General features: G+C 32.8%; 2 protein-coding genes across 2 annotated transcripts in view; one reads left to right on the top strand and one right to left on the bottom strand.

Moving 5' to 3' along the window:
• The window catches only part of LOC119573268 (E3 ubiquitin-protein ligase AMFR-like), a 17,783-nt gene extending 1,940 nt beyond the window's left edge, over positions 1–15,843 (top strand). The window contains exons 2-10 of the mRNA XM_037920420.1: positions 1,132–1,389; positions 2,803–2,955; positions 3,671–3,764; positions 6,104–6,314; positions 8,316–8,502; positions 8,722–9,006; positions 9,602–9,747; positions 10,830–11,018; positions 11,159–15,843. Of these exons, the coding sequence (XP_037776348.1) occupies positions 1,132–1,389; positions 2,803–2,955; positions 3,671–3,764; positions 6,104–6,314; positions 8,316–8,502; positions 8,722–9,006; positions 9,602–9,747; positions 10,830–11,018; positions 11,159–11,354 (1,719 nt within the window). The 3' untranslated portion in view covers positions 11,355–15,843. The remainder of the gene's footprint in view (positions 1–1,131; positions 1,390–2,802; positions 2,956–3,670; positions 3,765–6,103; positions 6,315–8,315; positions 8,503–8,721; positions 9,007–9,601; positions 9,748–10,829; positions 11,019–11,158) is intronic.
• A 2,512-nt stretch (positions 15,844–18,355) lies between these two features.
• Positions 18,356–18,890, bottom strand: part of LOC119573267 (cytosolic purine 5'-nucleotidase-like) — a gene marked incomplete in the record, with an annotated part of 18,292 nt that continues 17,757 nt past the window's right edge. The window contains 1 exon segment of the mRNA XM_037920419.1: positions 18,356–18,880.

The following is an 18,890-nucleotide window of genomic DNA, read 5'->3' as shown; positions in this document are numbered from 1 at the left end:
ACACACACTCGCACACTTACACACACACTCACCCACTTACACACACACACACACACTCACCCACTTACACACAGACACTCACACACTTACACACAGACACACTCACACACTTACACACACACACTCACGCACTTACACACACACGCTCACACTCACACACTTACACACACACTCACACATTTACACACACACTCACACATTTACACACACACTCACACACACACACACTCACACACACACACATACACACACACAACACACATACAACACACATACAACACACACAACACACACACACACACACACACACACACACACACACACACACACATACACATACACTTACACATACACTTACACATACACATACACATACACACACACACACACACACACATATATATATATATATAAAATATATATATATATATATATATATATATATATATATATATATATATATATATAATATATATATATAAATATATATATATATATATAAATATATATATATATATATAAATATATATATATATATAAATATATATATATATATATATATATATATGCACACACACACACACACACACACACACACACACACACACACACACACACACACACACACACACACACACACACACACACACACACACACACACACACACACACACATACACACACACATATACATACACATATACATACATATATACATACACACATACTTGTACACACATGTTTTCACACACGTTTTCACACATGCGTATACCATTGCACACTGATATTCTCCTGAGGCAAGGCATAAACAGCAAACACATACACACACTCATGCACACTCCAGACTCTAATTCACCCACATTAAGATAAGAGAATGCCAGGGCAATTGAAACCAATCAGCATGTGGTTGATACATGCCAGTGGTATATTGGTGTTCGGGTTTTTCTCATGAGAAGTGATATTGGGTTATTTAAGAAATCATTATTCATGTGGTTTCGTAAAATGCTGATTGATATATTCATTAGCAGTGAGTGTGAAGTGCATCCATTTTATCCTCTTGGTAGAATAAGTAGAACTAGCATGTGTTTGATTATGGTATAGGTATTAATGGTGGTTGTTTCTACTTTGCAGACCTTGATCAACATGGCCTACTGCATACTCATCCTACTGGGCACCCTAATCCAGCGCCTTGTCTTTGGGGAGCTCAGGGTGTCTGAGCAACAGCACATCAAAGACAAGTTCTGGAATTTCGTGTTCTACAAATTCATCTTTGTCTTTGGCGTCATGAATGTGCAGGCCATGGATGAAGTGGTGCTTTGGTGCTCCTGGTTCAGCGTCCTGGGTTTCCTGCATCTCCTTGCACAACTCTGCAAAGACCGTTTTGAATATGTAAGTTGCGCTTTCTCTTTCCTCCATCCTTTTAAAGTTTTCTTTTAGTGTTTTGTACATTTGTGCAGTGGAGAGTATGTGGGTTAGAAGCATGCTATGTATTTGTTGATATGGTTAAGAATACTGGTAGTTTTAGCTGCAAAGAATGTCTATGTAAGTGTGTACTTTGTAAGTATGAATAGAAGAATAATGCCAAGTAGAAAGATTTTGTTTTGACATAATGACTGTGTAAGTAAATAATAGTAAACTGGTACTGTTATGGTTAGAGGAAACCTATGCTGACTTGATATATGCTTTTATTTTGTCTGTTTTTATACTTGGCATATGTACACTGTTAAAGTTTTGGATGGACTCTACACTTTTATATAATCACACTTACCAGTTTCCCTAATTCACAGATGATAGGATGATAAACCTCATTCATGTTAAAACTAAAAACCCAAGAAGATTTCTTTAAACAGTTATACAATTAACACTATAAGGGTGTTTGTTTAGGAAAGGAAATATCCCCTGAACATTTTATTTATAAGACTTACTATTTTTATTGTTTAATGATAATCATGATAAATGCATACCCTGTGATACTAAGGAAACCTATGGCCTATGTAAATGGATTGAACATTAGGAGAGATACAAATCTTCAGTTAAAAGTGTCATTTAATTTTCTCTCATAGTAATTTTTTTTTTTTTTTTTAATTGAAATGTGTAAAGTATCCATAAAAAAAGTGGTTATATCATCCAACATCCTATCTGCAATTTAGAAACCATGGAAAGGAATGCTACTTTGAGAGTGGGCATGCAATATTGAGTAGTATTGATTTTGAGAATAGCTCATAGGTGCTGAGGCAGACAGTGTACCCTTGGAAGGAGCAGGAAAAGGGTGTGGTGTGTCTACCTGGAGACTTATTATATCATATATTTAAACTGATTATATTTAGGTTAATAGTAAGTGGAGTGAATTTTCATGGCTGATACGTGTTTCTTATATTGAAATATTCTTGGGTTATCCAGTATAAATCTTGATAAGAGATTGACCTTAAGAGCTAATATATAAATCAGGAGCATCCTTCATACCAGTAAAACTTTTTATGATTATGGTCTGCCTTTATACATGTATGTTATAGCTTCTTTATATGCTAAAGTTGATATAAAACTGGAATCAGCAATAAGTGTGTGATATAGTAGACTTGCAATTAAGGAAAACTAGACATCATGCTCACATACTTCATTCCCTGCATGATTGAGGTAAGTTTATTTTATGAAAAATATTTAGCACAAACAAAAACATATACACTAGATGAAATAAATATAAGAATGATGATATCCAGGTGCTTGATTTGCCTATTGCAGTATCCATGAAGTGTGAACATTGCAAGAGAATTGATTAACTAACATCTTTTATTTTTATTCCAGTTATCCTTCTCGGCCACAACTCCGCGCAGGACGCACGTTCGTCTCTTGGGGCTCCTGGGCATTATTCTTACTCTGGCAACTTTCTGCCTGTTGATCTGCGTTGTTGTGGGATGTCATTCGGGCATAAATACATTTGCTTTCATGGTGGCGGAGGTAAGTCAGAGGTCCTTTGTTATTTTATTTGGTGTAAAGGTCATGCATATCTTACCTCATATGTGCTGATGTTCTTAGTATCTATATTATAATATTTAAGCCAGTGAAGTTCAGTCATATATATATATATATATATATACACATGTATGTACATACATTACACACACTTGCACACACACACGCACACGCACACGCACACGCACACGCACACACACACACACACGCACACACACGCGCACACACACACGCGCACACACACACGCGCACACACACACGCACACACACACACACACACACACACACACACACACACACACACACACACACACACACACACAATACATACATACATACATACATACATACATACATACATGCATACATACATGCATACATACATACATACATACATACATACATACATACATACATACATACATACATACATACATACATACATACATACATACATACATACATACACATGTGTGTGTGTGTGTGTGTGTGTGTGTGTGTGTGTGTGTGTGTGTGTGTGTGTGTGTGTGTGTGTGTGTGTGTGTGTGTGTGTGTGTGTGTGTGTGTGTGTGCATACATACATACATACATACATACATACATACTGTAAGACCCATTTCACACACAACACATACATACACATATGTGTATATATACTGTATGAATACCTTCATGATATATACCTTGTGTTCCCATGCAGTGTATACTCTTGATAGTGAGAACCCTGTATGTGATAACCCGGTACAGCATCTATTTGTGGGACATCACTCACGAGGGACTTTGGGAGAAGAGAGGTGAGCGTTTGGTGTTTCTTACATTTATAAATGCTGTGGCTTTAGTATGCTTTTTGCTGCAAAATGACATTATTACTGTATAGTTATATGTATATACTAATAGAGGACTATATGTAACAATGTGTGATAGTAACAAATGAATGCATATATAAGATTTTAAGATGTTAGAATTAATGCTTATGGGGGGCATTTTTAAAAACCTTTTACTTTTCCAAACTGTTTTGAATTTTGAAATTTTGATCAAATTATTGGTTAGAAGTAATGGAAGATTCATTGCCAGATCCTTCATGTACTTATTTCCTGTTTAAGGTGCTTCATATTAATACAAGAAAAAAAAGAAATGGGGAAAGAAAGGATAATTTAAAAGTCTGCACAGTAGTTATTCTGTTTTTGTGCCATATATTCCATATCCCATTCAGCTTATGGTATTAGAAAAATTGTTAAGGCAAACTGAGTAATCAGATATAGATATGTTGCTCTTTTTTTCTGTAATCTTTAAGAAACCTAACCTAACCCTAACAAAAAATTCATATGCGTGAACAAGCAGTACTATACAAAAATCAACATAAAAAAATGAGAGGAAGGTGCTGTTCTAATAGGATTCTGCTTTTTGGTTTCATACATTTTCATTTCCAATTGTAAACAAACCTCATACAGGAACATATAAATTACATTACAGTTATGTTATAATATGGAGCTTTAATGTATGCCTAATTGTGTCCTTATTTAGAATTATTACAGTTAATTTTGATTTATTTCTTTGAAGCAACTCTAAGATTCAGTCACTGAAAGATAAAATACTTGAATGACAGAAACACTCTCCTTGATAAAAGTAGCAGTAAAACACTGCACACAAAGCAAGGTTGTTGGGTAGTGAATCAACAATTTTGAAATATACTTCAGCTTCATGTGGAAGTGTTTGGAGAATTTCTTGTATGGAATAGTAATATATAATACACGCATGGTAAGCTATATCCTAATTTCATAGACCCAAGTTAACCACACTTTGATTAAGAAATTTTCACCAGAATCTGTGATATAGTTACAAGAAAAATGTGTGAATCTTTTTTCTCTTGCAATTTTTTTTATTTTTTATTATTATTGTATTATTATTATTATATATATATATATATATATATATATATATATATATATATATATATATATATATATATATATATATTTTTTTTTTTTTTTTTTTTTTTTTTTTTTTTTTTTTTTTTTTTTTTTTTTCAGCTTAGCTTAGCTTAGCTTAGCTTAGCTTAGCTTAGCTTAGCTTAGCTTAGCTTAACAGACAAAAGAATTCTTGGTGCAACTTTGATGAAGATTTAATTTGCCTTATATGTTTTAGTTCATCTTAGAATGCATGAATGAAGCATGTGTTATCTGATGCTTTGAATAGAAGACCATTAATGAATGTGCTTTGTGCTCCCATATTTTATACTTTGAGGTTCTTGCAATAGCACTTATTTATTTTCTATTTGGTGATGAGTTAATGATATTAGCAATGCTAATATCTGTATTGATATTATTGTGATTTTATATATGTTAGTTTTCATCATCATCATCATCATTAATATCATTATTGTATTACGATTATTTATTATTTACATACTTCATTCGTTTCTTTTCTTCTTTTTGTCACTCATTGATTTCTCCGAGAAAAGTATTAAGTTCAGTTATGTTATTCCATGTTGTGCTCTGTTTCCCGTCACCATGAATTAAGTGTGGAAGCACAGTAAGGTAGGAATTCTTGTGTAAATTGTGATGTAGGTAGTATGTGTGTTTGCCAGTCATTTCCTGTTGTATACTTTTATAGTGAAACAATAAATAACATTGTGACTTGCAAGCTTTGTAAAGGTTCAGAGACATCTGGAATATTTTTATTTTTTAAATTTTTATTTTAAAGACACTTTGGTAGGTTTATGTATATATGAATATGTAATATATCTGTAGAGGGATTATTTTATATAGGTTTGGTTCATTACCCTCTTTGCATTTTTCTTTTTTGTGTATTTTTAGTGATATGGTATTCCTGGTGTAATAACTGGGATAACATTCTAGCCAGTGTTCTATTATATTATTATTTTTGTTGATAAAGCTGCAATGAATTACTTGATTCTTACATAATTGCTGTATGGTATTATGTAAATAAAAATCTAATATAGATTTTTAAATAATATTTGTGATGTTGCTTTTTTATTTCATTAATTTTAAGTATTATTTTTATTATTATTATTTTTTTTTTTCTGCAAATTTATTGTACAGTGAAGAACTAACATCATCTGACCAATTAACATTTCGAGGTGTGGTAATTACTCCCAATATACGACCCCTAGGGAGGTATGTGTACATGACGGAGCTGGTTTTCGAACTAAGCGAGCTGGTGATCGACATGGTGCATCATATCCACATGTTGGTATGGGGGAATATGTTCCTGACAATGGCTTCTCTTGTGATATGTATGCAGTTGCGACTCCTCTTCTACCAGCTGCAGCACAAAGTCAAGTCACACAGGAACTACCTTAGGGTGCTCCAACTCATGAACATGTGAGTAATTTTCTCAAGATTAACTTCTCTGAGATGTGTACCTGTTGCATATAAGGTTCTGCTGCCTTTTGTGACTGAGGGACCTTTCTATGGAAAAAAAAAAGTATCTTGTAGGTTGCAGTGTTGTATTGATATGATTGGTAAGTAGATAAGTTGAATTGAACTAAAGTATGTTATGACTGTGAATGTTAGAATAATAGGACATTTGCAAAAGCCATGACTGTGTTGTGTTTGAAGTTCCTTTTTGAGTTTGTAAAAACAAAAATAGTCAATGTAAGGAATATTATATACACACACCATTACTTGAAAGATAAATAGATTATATGTTAGATTTAAAGATTCCCATGCATAACTGGAAGAAGTTATTCTTATGAATATTATACTGTGAGTCCAGGGAGTAGGGGAGTTCATATAGCTCATCCACTTGGCACTAGAGACTATATTATGGACTGTGACTTTTGAGTGTAAGGTTGGATTATTAGAAGAATATATATACATTTCTTTTTTACATTCAGCTGTACTGCATTCAACTATCATCAAGATCTCAGTTGAAATGCATGCATAAAGAATACGAAAAATATTCATCCTCATGCCATTAATATGAAAACATTGTACATATGCTCTGTGGGTCAACTTAACATAGGAGTTCAAATCAAAACAAGATAAATCAAAGACCTCTCTGGCTCTTTTGTAACCCTTTGCATGTGGGTATATGTCCTGCCCACTGTGGTTTTAATTGCACTTAGCTACAAATTTTGTTGCGCAGTCACCAAGGAGTCAATTAGTTTGTCACCTCTCCTGATTTTCCCACTCCTTCAGTTGTTAGCTAAAATACTTAGCTAATACTATTGATATTCTCACTGTTATTATTATTTTTGACATTATGACTATAAATAATAATAGCAATTACAAAATACGAAGGAATCTTGCCTAAAATCAAGGAAAGGGATAGACAGGTCAGAAAGATAAGGCTAGTAATTGACTCCTTGGTCACTTACGAACTTGTGGAATCATCTTTTTGATAAACGAAAATCACAGTAAATATAGCATGTATGTCATGCCATCCCTTACCCCTCCCCCCAAAAAAATCTTGAACTTCCACTTTGTATTGATGTTTGTATCCTGATCTTCCAGATCTCGTTGCATTTAGCAGCATGTCTAAATACTGGTGTACACTAACTCCTACAGTAATACTTTTTCAATTCACTTGTAAATATTTCAACATATAATACTCTGTGTGTGTGTGTGTGTGTGTGTGTGTGTGTGTGTGTGTGTGTGTGTGTGTGTGTGTGTGTGTGTGCGTGCGTGCGTGCGTGTGTGTGTGTGTGTGTGTGTGTGTGTGTGTGTGTGTGTGTGTGTGTGTGTGTGTGTGTGTGTGTGTGTGTGTGTGTGTGTGTGTGTGTCTTTGTTCTGTGTGTGTCTTTGTTCTGTGTGTGTTTTGTGAATTTTTGTGAGATTGTGTTCATGAGACAGATAATTATCTACAAGTGTTTTAAGTGCTAAGGATACCTTAGCTCACTTGTAATATTTGAAGTAGTCTATTGTAATTAGGTTAGATATTTTTTTATGAGGGTTTCTTATGATTTTCCTATAGTGAAAGGTGTATTTATTACTCAAAATATTGAATACTGCCTATTTCTCCTTTTTTTATTATTACTATTATTTTGGTGATTATTTGTTCAGTGAAATATTTTTTTTTTTTTATTAGAAGGTGGTATAGGAAAAGTGTCTCTAACCCATTTTGTAAGAGATATTTTGATAACTTATAGAATTTCAGTTACCATGTGGAATAATCTTGATGATGATAACTAATTTTGCCCAGTCACTTTTATGATGATTGCTATTCCCAGTACATGTCCATCAAACACACATGCAGATGAAGAAGTACAGAATGGATTTGCTTATCAGTTTATTTATTGTTACCAACTTGATTTTTTTTCAAGTATTTTCCATTATGCAAATGAGGTATGTGTTAACTAGACTACACTGTAAACTCAACAGGTACCCGGAAATTTCTGGCATGGACATTCTGTCGGAGGAGAGCACATGTGCCATTTGCTGGGAGCATCTAGAAACAGGCAGGAGACTACCTTGCACACACCTTTTCCATGCCTCTTGCCTGCTGGCATGGCTGCATCAAGATCTTTCATGTCCAACATGCAGACACAAATTGCACAAACCAGAACAGGTCAGCTGATATAGTTACATCCAATACTGTTTTAAATTCTTGATAACTTTAAAGTAAGCTAGATATTATGTTGATATATTTGGTAATAAATTTACTTGGTCTTGTAAATACTTGATCACAATAGAGTAAGCTACCTAGTTTGATTATGGATTTGGTAGTAAATGTACTTGTGCTTGTTTTTATATTACTTAAGGTCTTCTTGCTTTCTACTTTCCAAAGAATGAAGTTGCTTCTTTGTCTGGAACACTTCTCAATGGGCTTTTACCTGTTGGAGAGGAGAACGACCTTCGGGATGACAGTGGTGTAGGAGAGGTTCCTCATGGTGCTGGAGGTGCATTCCCTTCTCCTGCTGCCCCTGAGGGCTCTCCAGGTACTCCAGGCTGGCGGTATGTGTCCTGGCTACCTAGCTTCAGTGTAGAGCAGAGCCACACACAATTACCACGTCATCACCAGCCCAACTCTCAGCCTGCGTCTACATCTCAGCTTGACAATCTTGCTAGACAGGTAAGATAAGGCATACAGATGAAACCCTTTATTTTTAAAGGTAATAATCATGACCTGGGATGGATCCTTTTTCTGAAGACGTTTGTAATGATTGAGATGACCAGTTGGTTCTGGAAAGAATTGTTTTCTTTCATAATTTGTATTCTGTAGTGAAGGAAAAGTTGAAGAAACAGTTTTTAACAGAAATAAAATACTTTAAGAGCATAGCGTAAGATGACAATGTACTTGTAATCAAACCCATTGGATTCGGATGATGTGACAGGAATATGCCATTATGAAAAAAATTGGCAGAGATTAAGTTTGGTGGGAAAAAGAGATAACCTTGCAAAGGGGAAACAAGGAGTTGCGATACTTCACATGAATTCATTTGGGCTGGGCTTACAAGCCATACATATATGGCAGAGTTGCCTCTCAAGTAAGCCTAATCCCCAGATTTTGGTCCATATGTGAGCTGCGAGGCACCCAGATCCAAATGCTTAGATCATTGTATTGTATCTACAAATTATTCTATATGATAAAGGATATTTTATAGTTATGCATATATCACTTTGTAATATATTTAATGGGTTGATGACCTTTATGATGATTTTTGCAGGTTCAACAGATGTTCCCAGATGTCTCATATTCAGATATATTGGAAGATCTTCAACATACCCACAGCCTAGAGGTGACAATTGACAACATCCTGGAGCAGCGTTTAGTCAACCCTCCTCCGATGTTCACGTCACATGATGGTCCCAGGTACGCTAAGTTATGAAAAAAGCTGTGGTATCATGAGCCTTACCTGACTGAAAAATCTGACTGAGATCAGGGGTTATTACCCTTTTAGCCTGACCTAAGCTCACTACCCAAGTTATTAGGGGAGCTAGAGGTGAACTCTTTGTTGCCCACACTTGCCAGATCTGTAGTATGTGATCTTCATAGGAATATGTTGAATATTATTATGCAAATATATGATCAGTAAAAACAAATTTTAGAATGATTTTTTCTTTTCTTTTCTTTACTTTTCTTTTCTCTTCTTCTTCTTCTAATTCTTATTCTTTTACTGAAACATTGAGATTGTTAATACTCTGTCAGATCTTAGACTTATCAACACCAGACTTTTCCTAATGAACTCTCTCAAGAACTTCGGTGATTTGGGGTACAAGTTAGTTGCATGACCATTACACATTTATCCGGAGGCAAAGGGTTTATCTTAACCCAATCACCCCGGATTTATGTTCTGTCCCTTGTAGGTTTTTGTGAATTTTGTTACATACAGATGGCTCCACATGTGCTCAGCCTCCAAGGAGTCTATCAGTAGGCCCTACTGACTGATCTTGATTTCCCCATTCCTTGAATTGGCGGGAAAATGCGTTTTTCCTTTTAATATAATTGATATCAATACCGTTATTATTGTTATTGATGTTATGATTATTAAAGTATTATTAAAATCTTGTTAACACTTAAGACAATGAAATAATGCAAAAGATCCTTTCTAAAAGTCAAGGAAAAGGGTAAACAGGTGAGAAAGGTAGGACTAATGAGTGACCCCTTGATGATTAAGCACTTGTAGAGCCATCTATGTGTGAATACAATAAATAAACCTGTGTTACAGTGGGCATGGCATGTATTCTTGCCAAACGTGGCGATTGGGTTAAATGACTAGAATCGCTAGCATTCCCGAGGGCGTGCATTATGAGGGAAGGTTTGATTTTGAATGATTGACAGCTCAGATCTAAGTCTGAATTGTGAATTAATTGCCTTACCAGCTAAAATTGTTTTGTAACAGGTTTACAAAACTTACCAGTGAAAGTACTATAATGTTTTGAATACTCTTTCAGCCCAGTGTTTGAAGTACAGAAAGAGGATGAAAAGAGCCACCAGCTATTGAGTGAGCCGGAAGAGACAAAGGAGGAGGAGGAAGATTTTGTAGATGCATCTCCTACTCCCTCACGGCCCCTGAGCCTGCCGGTGCCCTTTGAGTTAGATGCAGCCACCACAGAGGATCCAAGTGACACAGAGTCTGAAGGGTAAGGTTTGTTACTGACTGAAAACAATATGATGTAACTGGGCTTCTGTCATTGTCAGCATTATGATTTGGAGTCTTTCCATATGTTTATATAAAATGATCATGCTTTTCACATCCTAATAGATTAATTTTTGCCCACAGAAGTGGCATAGGTGTTGGAATCTCTGGAGCTGGTGGACGATTTAGCAAATCACCCCAAGAGCGAGAGCAAATGCTGGCTCAGCGCAAAACCGAATTATTGTCACAAGCCCGCCGACGTTTTGTGGCCAAGCCAAAGGTGATGGTTAATGGTATAGAGAATTCACAAACAGACTGTGATAGCATAGCAGACTCCTGAGTGATGCAGATACTATGCATTATAGTGTGGATCTGTATGGAACTGAGTAGTCATAATATACCTTGTTTGGAAATGACATTTTGGCAGAATTGCACAAATGTTGTTGCAGATGATTATATAGTTTGAATTGGAAGTGAGCAGGTATTGAATGGTGTTCACAAAACTGGTCCACCCTGTATTTTAGATGAATGGAGGATTAGTTTTGAATCTTTTCCCTGACTTAATATTGTTCTCAAGTAATACTGAAAGCTTTTGAGTTTCCCTTTTAGCTTCATACCATATTCAAATGCTGGTTTTGTCTGCTGTAGAAAATGTCATTTGCAAATACTTTTGTTTAAGAGATACAAATTATCTTGAGTGATGCATAAAATATTATGCCAGATGTAGCACAGACAAAGTAGCATAAACAGTATAATTAATATGAAAGTATAATGTAGATTTTGGATAATGATTTAGACTTGTAGCATCTGCTGGAATATGCTCATATCAGTAATTTCCAGATTCAGAGTGATAGGTACCGGTCAAGTTAGTACGTATCTTTTCTTGACAATTTTGCTGTAACGTTGTTCCTTTAGATAGATAAGAAGTTGTAAACTGCCCTGTTTTAGATATGAAAATCCTCGCTATTGTACTTTTTTTTATTAACATTTTCTGTGAAAATGTTTGAATAACTGTAAGAGTGAAATGTTTACAATTTTTTCATTATTTTTTTCCCAGTTGTTATCAGTTGATTGATTGGACAGTCCAGTATTTGGAGTGTTTTTGCTTGATTTCATTATTTCAAATGTGATTCTGATTATGAGTTGGAAAACTTTTTATACCTTTGTGGTTTGATAGCCTTTGTTTATATAAATGATTTCTATGCCATACAGATATATATATTAAAGGGTATAAGATTTATCTGCAAACCTGATCTCGTGGGAAGTATTTGATTTTAAAATGGAATACTTGAAAATTATTTTTAGCATGAAATGAGATGTGCTTAAGTAATTTATAAAACAGTAGTAAATAAGAACACCTGTTTTATATTTCTGTGTGCAACATTGAGTGTAGATTCTCAAGGTATCACAAGATTCAAGAATTAATTGCACCAACCCCCTACAATACTACAATTTTTTTAGACAAGTTTTCATAAATTGATATGGTATGAATCTGAAAGTAAGAACTCTTTGAATATAAATGTCAGGATTTATGGAAGAGTGAATTTTTCATATGATTTTTGACAAGATATTTTTCACAAAAACACAAGAAGCTAATTACTTGAGCTGGCATGTTTTGAAGGTGAAAGTATGCTCAAATTTACATGTCCAGAGACTTTAGGCCTAAGGCTTATTATGTCCCTGATGCTTGTCTCTTTTGACCTACTAAGAACTGCACAAATGTGAAACTAGATCCAGCCATATATTGCCAGGTACAGGACCGGTACCTCTCGTTGATGTACATTAAGCTCTGTTATTTTGAGCTGTCTGTGCATCTGAATCAGTGTAATCCAATTCTGGAATCAAAATAGTTGTGGTGATTATCTCATCTTCATTATAGAAGAAGAGAAGAAATGTTGATTTGCTGTATAATCATGACATCGAATTCTTGTACCCATGCCAATTTTGCTAAGGGGAAAGTTTATCTTTCTTGGCTAGCAGACACTAATGCTTATTAGGGAGACAGTGACTAATCATGTACTGATTTTTTTCAGTGTTCACTTGCCATCTGTCATTAGGTATGACCATTCCATTAAAGTGAAGAAGTAGATTTATTGATCACTGATGTCATGTTATTGCATGTTGTCAGTTATAGAAGAGTTTTAGATATGTGATAGAGAACTTGTGTCTTATAGTGCAGAAGAAGCTTCATTTGCTACATGTTGAACACAGAGCATGTCGGAACTGGATGGTTCTTTTTGTGAAGCCTTTTAAGTCTTGATAGATGCACATCAATGATGTATGCTTAGATTTCTTGAAATCAGATGTGGCTTTTTTCAGCTACTTAATGTATCATCAGTTTAAAGCTAACTGCAAACTATTTAAAAAGTTATATGTTTATTTGCAAAAATGTCTCTTACACATGTAATTTGGATGCAGTTCACATGTGTCATTGACACTGTGACTGTTGGGTAAAGTGTTTGTTCCTCAAGAAATGCTTGATATCATGTTTTATGTTTTTAATGTTCTTGATACACTATCATGATGTAAAGAGTAAAGTTATTGGCATTAGGGTTTTCTTACAGATTATTTTTGTATTATTTACTAACTCTGAAGCAAAAGCTTTAATTACAATTTGCAGTGTGATTTGTATCAGGTGGTAAGATTATTGAGGTATGGATAGTGTTTGTGCAGGAATAATTCACACTATTCTTTTATCTCTGATTTGGTAAACATAAGTAGAGAAGGAAACTTTTGAATATATTTGGTTATATTTTATTTCAGACTTGTAAGGATTTATTTCTCAGCCATTCTTTAGAAATTTGTGACAGAATGTAGATATCATCAAAGCTACAGATATATTCTATTTATACTACTAATGATACTGGAGAGAGACATTGCTATCTAAATGTGCTCAGCAAATACATTTCAGTTGTTGAATTACTGTCTATGTCAAGTTAGTGTGTCATAATGAAGCAGGATATTTAGGTTTTGTACATGTGAAATTTACACATTATTTATGTTTTTGTTTTTTTGTTTTACAGTTTTGAAAATTGTATTATTTCTGTTGCTTAAATGTCAGGATATAACTTTGATTTCTTGCATCACTGCTCAAATAATTCGGTTATAGATATTAATGTTTTAAGTTTCAACATTATATTTTCCTATGCAGCATTATATTTTCATAGTTTCTCAAAGGATTAATAGAGCTCATTTGCACAGATAATTTACTGCTAAATGCCAAATATTGACTTAATCTCTTTACCATTTTTTATCTAGTCAAAATCCTATCCTTAAACAAATACCTTTATTTCATTGTGACCCATAGAAAATAGGTATGTCCAGAAAAAGCTTACAATAATATTAAAGTGTGTGCTAATCTGTAAACTCCTGGTTGAGATGAAAACCTCCAAATGATGGACACCATATTTACATAATTTTTTACATTGTATTTATCATCTTTTTATATATTATATCCCAATATCTAAGACACACACTGAGGCCAAAATCATATTGACCTTTTACTTGGATTGCCACATACCCTGATCATTATCACTACCACTTCAGTAAAAGTAATTGTCACCTTGCAGTAAATTATCACCATGAGAGGTATTGTTAGTGGAATAGCAGACTTGATATATTTGGTGCAATCAGTGATTCATTTCATGAATCGCATTAAGTCAATCTGTGAACTTTCTCTGATTCTCTGTATCTGCATTGCTCAAAAATGTAATAAAGTGTTAACTTAAATCACATAAAATAAGGCCAAGGTATAATAACAATAAACAGGAAATTATGCATATAAGATACAGTATGTGGAGCCATATGTTATAAGGTTATTTGGCAAATTGCAGACTATAAGGTCATGGTTAGTTTAGGAACTGCCATGTTATTTATTTTGGAAAGTTGGAAAGTTATTTTTTGCATACGAAGTTTCAGTATTTTTTAGGCAGAAGAAACTGATAGGAAAGTTTGTTTTCCAGATATGTTATCTAATTTTCATTTTCATAAAATGCCTCTTATATACCAAGTGAGGTGGAGATATTTTTATTTTTATTATTTTTTTAAATACAGTATTACTGCTAAATGATGTCTAGCACATTTTTATTTACCATTAACCATTACAGCTAAATGTAACTCTGGATTTGTTCATTCATATATTTATTATTTTCTGTAAATGGACTTAATATTTTTATGTAATAAGGAGGAGGGGGGAAACTTTGTTGTTGCCGCATGAGAAAACTGTTAGAAGAAACTGGTACCTGAATTGTATAACTGATGCAGGAATAAGGAATGTAGTAAGCATTCATATAGGTAAGTGTATTGCTAGCCATAAAATATTGCACACATAATAAATACTTTGCTATTTCTTCAGATAGTATTTAGTTGTTACTACTAATCCTGGTGATGCTCCATTTTCCAGGAATAAATGTTTTTTGGTGACTGAACAGGTAGATATAGAAGTCTCTACCGTAGAGATATTGTAGCCTTAAAGGCTTGGTTTTAAATGGAAATTTTTTAACTTGCTCTAGAAGTTACATTTTATTATCATTCAAAGTACTTTTTCTCCCAACAAAATATAATTTTTTATGAAGAAGTCAAAGGTCTCTGTAGTTTACCTTTATGTGTTGTAATTCACTTTGATTGGTGTTTTAACACATATATATATGTGCAGTACATATTTGATGATGATATTTTGTTTCCAGCTAATCATCCAAATAAAAGAAAAAATAAAGAAAAAATCCTAATCAAGGCATTGTTTTGTTACATGACAATGTTCATATATAAATAAGTTCATATGTACTCCATTTGTGATTAAACTTTTCTGTAAATAAAATCTTGTGTTTGTATTTTTTAAGTGATTCTCCACAATGCTGTTGTTAGGTAGTTTTCAAAGTAGTTTTCTCTTACTCACATACTGTGATCATGTACAACTCTGTTAAAGGGGACAAACTGATGTTTGGCTGTTAGGAGTAGTTTCACATTTTTATCCCATTTAATCTTACCTATTATATTTTAATTTAATGTTCAAGATTTTTTTTATATGGCAATTAGTTTTATGTTCATAGTAAAAAAAAAATGAAGAGAAAATTAGGGTGCATTGAAGGTATGATTTTTCATTCAGAAACATCTTTATGTAAATTCTAATCTTACCATAGCTCTCCAAAATTATACAGTTCCGTTAAAAAAAAAAAAATGTATTTACAAGAAAAATATGCAAAAAATTAAATCGGTGGAATGGGCAGTTCATGATCCATTTTTCCAGAAATGAGTCCAGCCTCATCTTCAGTACTTAAAAAATACATCTTGAGTAAGGCCCAGAAAGAAAAGAGGGAAACAAAATATTTATCGGCATGTACCAAAATTCATATAATTTTAAGAGAAAGTTTAGGGGAATTAAAAGAAATTGAGCAGACAAGTCCTATCCACTATTTTTCTGAATGTAATGGTACTAACTCTACACTTTATCTACCTTCATTAACCCATTCCTTACGGGTGGCATGTACGCACATGCCATGGCTTGGCAGGACTATCTGCCGGGGGCATGTATGTACATGCCATGGTGGATGTATGGAGATGCCATGAGTTATTTTTTGTTGCAATCACGGCAAAATAATATTTTTCTGCCAGTGAAAGTGTGATTAAGTCGTTTTTAACACTTTCTCATTTTTACTATGCAAAAAAAAAAAAAAAAAATGCAACAAACGGACGATTTCAACTCCATGATGCCGCACACTGCTTATTTTATTTAGACTATAGATTGAATAATGATCATCTATGGAGTCTATATAACAACAAAAATACCCTTCAGTCTCGATTTATCAGGAAGTTTGGCAAGTAGAGACTAAAAAATAATGAAAACTGAAAATACAACATATCTTCGTAGTATTACGAAGAAACGGCATGGGATGCTGGTATTTGGCATGAGTGGTCGCGCATATGAATACTACCCATCGGGAAAGGGTTAAAAACAAAATGTATATAGCAATGCAGTTAGTTATATGAAAAGCTGATAAAACTATACACATATTCATCAGAAATTCTGACAAAAATAATCTCTATTCAATTTTTTTCTCCACAAAATTGTAAAACAGTATTGGAACCTACAGCAAATGGGGAAAACTCAGGCCAAAATTTTATAAAAACTGCATATATATCTTAAAATTTCAGGGTGCATTTCTCAAAGAAAATTAGGAGGGGTTCTTTGCTGAGCTTTAATGAGAAAGTTTAGTATCTAAAAAAGTACATATACCTTCTTGAGCTTCTTAGGCTAAAATTTAGTTAAAAATTGCATTGTTTATTCTGCTTGAGCTTATGAAATTTCAGGTAAGTAATATAAATGTGTGTGTGTGTGTGTGTGTGTGTGTGTGTGTGTGTGTGTGTGTGTGTGTGTGTGTGTGTGTGTGTGTGTGTGTGTGTGTGTGTGTGTGTGTGTGTGTGTGTGTGTAATATATGTAATAGATATAATACATATAATACATATAATACATATAATACATATACTACATATATATATATATATATATATATATATATATATATATATATATATATATATATATATATATATTTATATATATATAATAATTTTTATATATATATTTATTATATAATATATTTTATATATATATATATATTAATATATATATATTATATATATATATATATTTATATATATATATATATATATATATATAATATAGTTATATATATTATATATATATTATTATATATATATATATATATATATATATATAATATATATATATATATATATATATATATATATATTATATATATATTATTTATTTATTATATTATATATATATTTTTTTTATATTATATATATTTATTATATATATATATATATATATATATATATATATATATATATATATATATATATATATATATATATATATATATATATATATATATATATAATATATATATATATATATATATATATATATATATATATATATATATATATATATATATATATGTGTGTGTGTGTGTGTGTGTGTGTAATATATATATATATATATTATATATATCATAGAAGTTAAAGGGAAGATGCCTTCTCCAGGATACAGGAGAAAGATCTTACCAAAAGAATGTATGAAATGTTTAAATCTAAAATATTCAGGGGAACCCTTGGAGAAAGTTCAGGTGGGAAAAAATACAAATATCTCTCTGGGGAGCCTTTTAAAGCTTATGGAAGACATTTCAGGCCAAAGTAATGTAAAACATACATTTTAAGACCGACTAATTATCATGTATACCCATTTTGAAGTCAGATAGTAATGTTAACTGTTGCATGAATATCTGATAGCGATGACACAAGGACATAAAACAATATTTGATACTGTATTTTTATTTCATGCAGCATTCATATATGAGACAAAAATTAATTCCTGGTCCACTATATTACAGATTTAAATAAAAAATTACTATAATACAAAATAAACTGTGTACTTGTTAGCAAAACATGAACACATGAATGCCTGAAAGTACTAAATCACTAAATTAAACTATACAAATCTATATTTTAATCCACTTTGCATAGATTTATGATTTTTGGGACAGTTTTTCTTTTAAATATTCCACTATAAAAAGGAAGGGGGCATGTTTGGTTTCTGTTCATCATCTTAACCATAGTGAAAGAACCTGCACTGTCTGCCTTATGTTCACTTAATGTACTGTCAAATGTTACTTTTCTCCTTAATTAAAATGAAACAAAGACTAAAAATTATTGAAACTCTGCATCACAGGGAAGCACTTATTTGTTCTCTGCCATATTTTTCCTACATTTAAAAATCACCAGATAAACTGCAGTAATACTCAGATTGCACTGCCATTCAATATATAAACTAGTTGATTTTAGCTTATCTAC

The sequence above is a fragment of the Penaeus monodon genome, chromosome 5 (genome assembly GCF_015228065.2).
Source record: "Penaeus monodon isolate SGIC_2016 chromosome 5, NSTDA_Pmon_1, whole genome shotgun sequence".
NCBI lineage: Eukaryota > Metazoa > Arthropoda > Malacostraca > Decapoda > Penaeidae > Penaeus > Penaeus monodon.
Note: the sequence above shows the minus strand (reverse complement) of the source record. Positions and strands in the feature narration are given on the sequence as shown.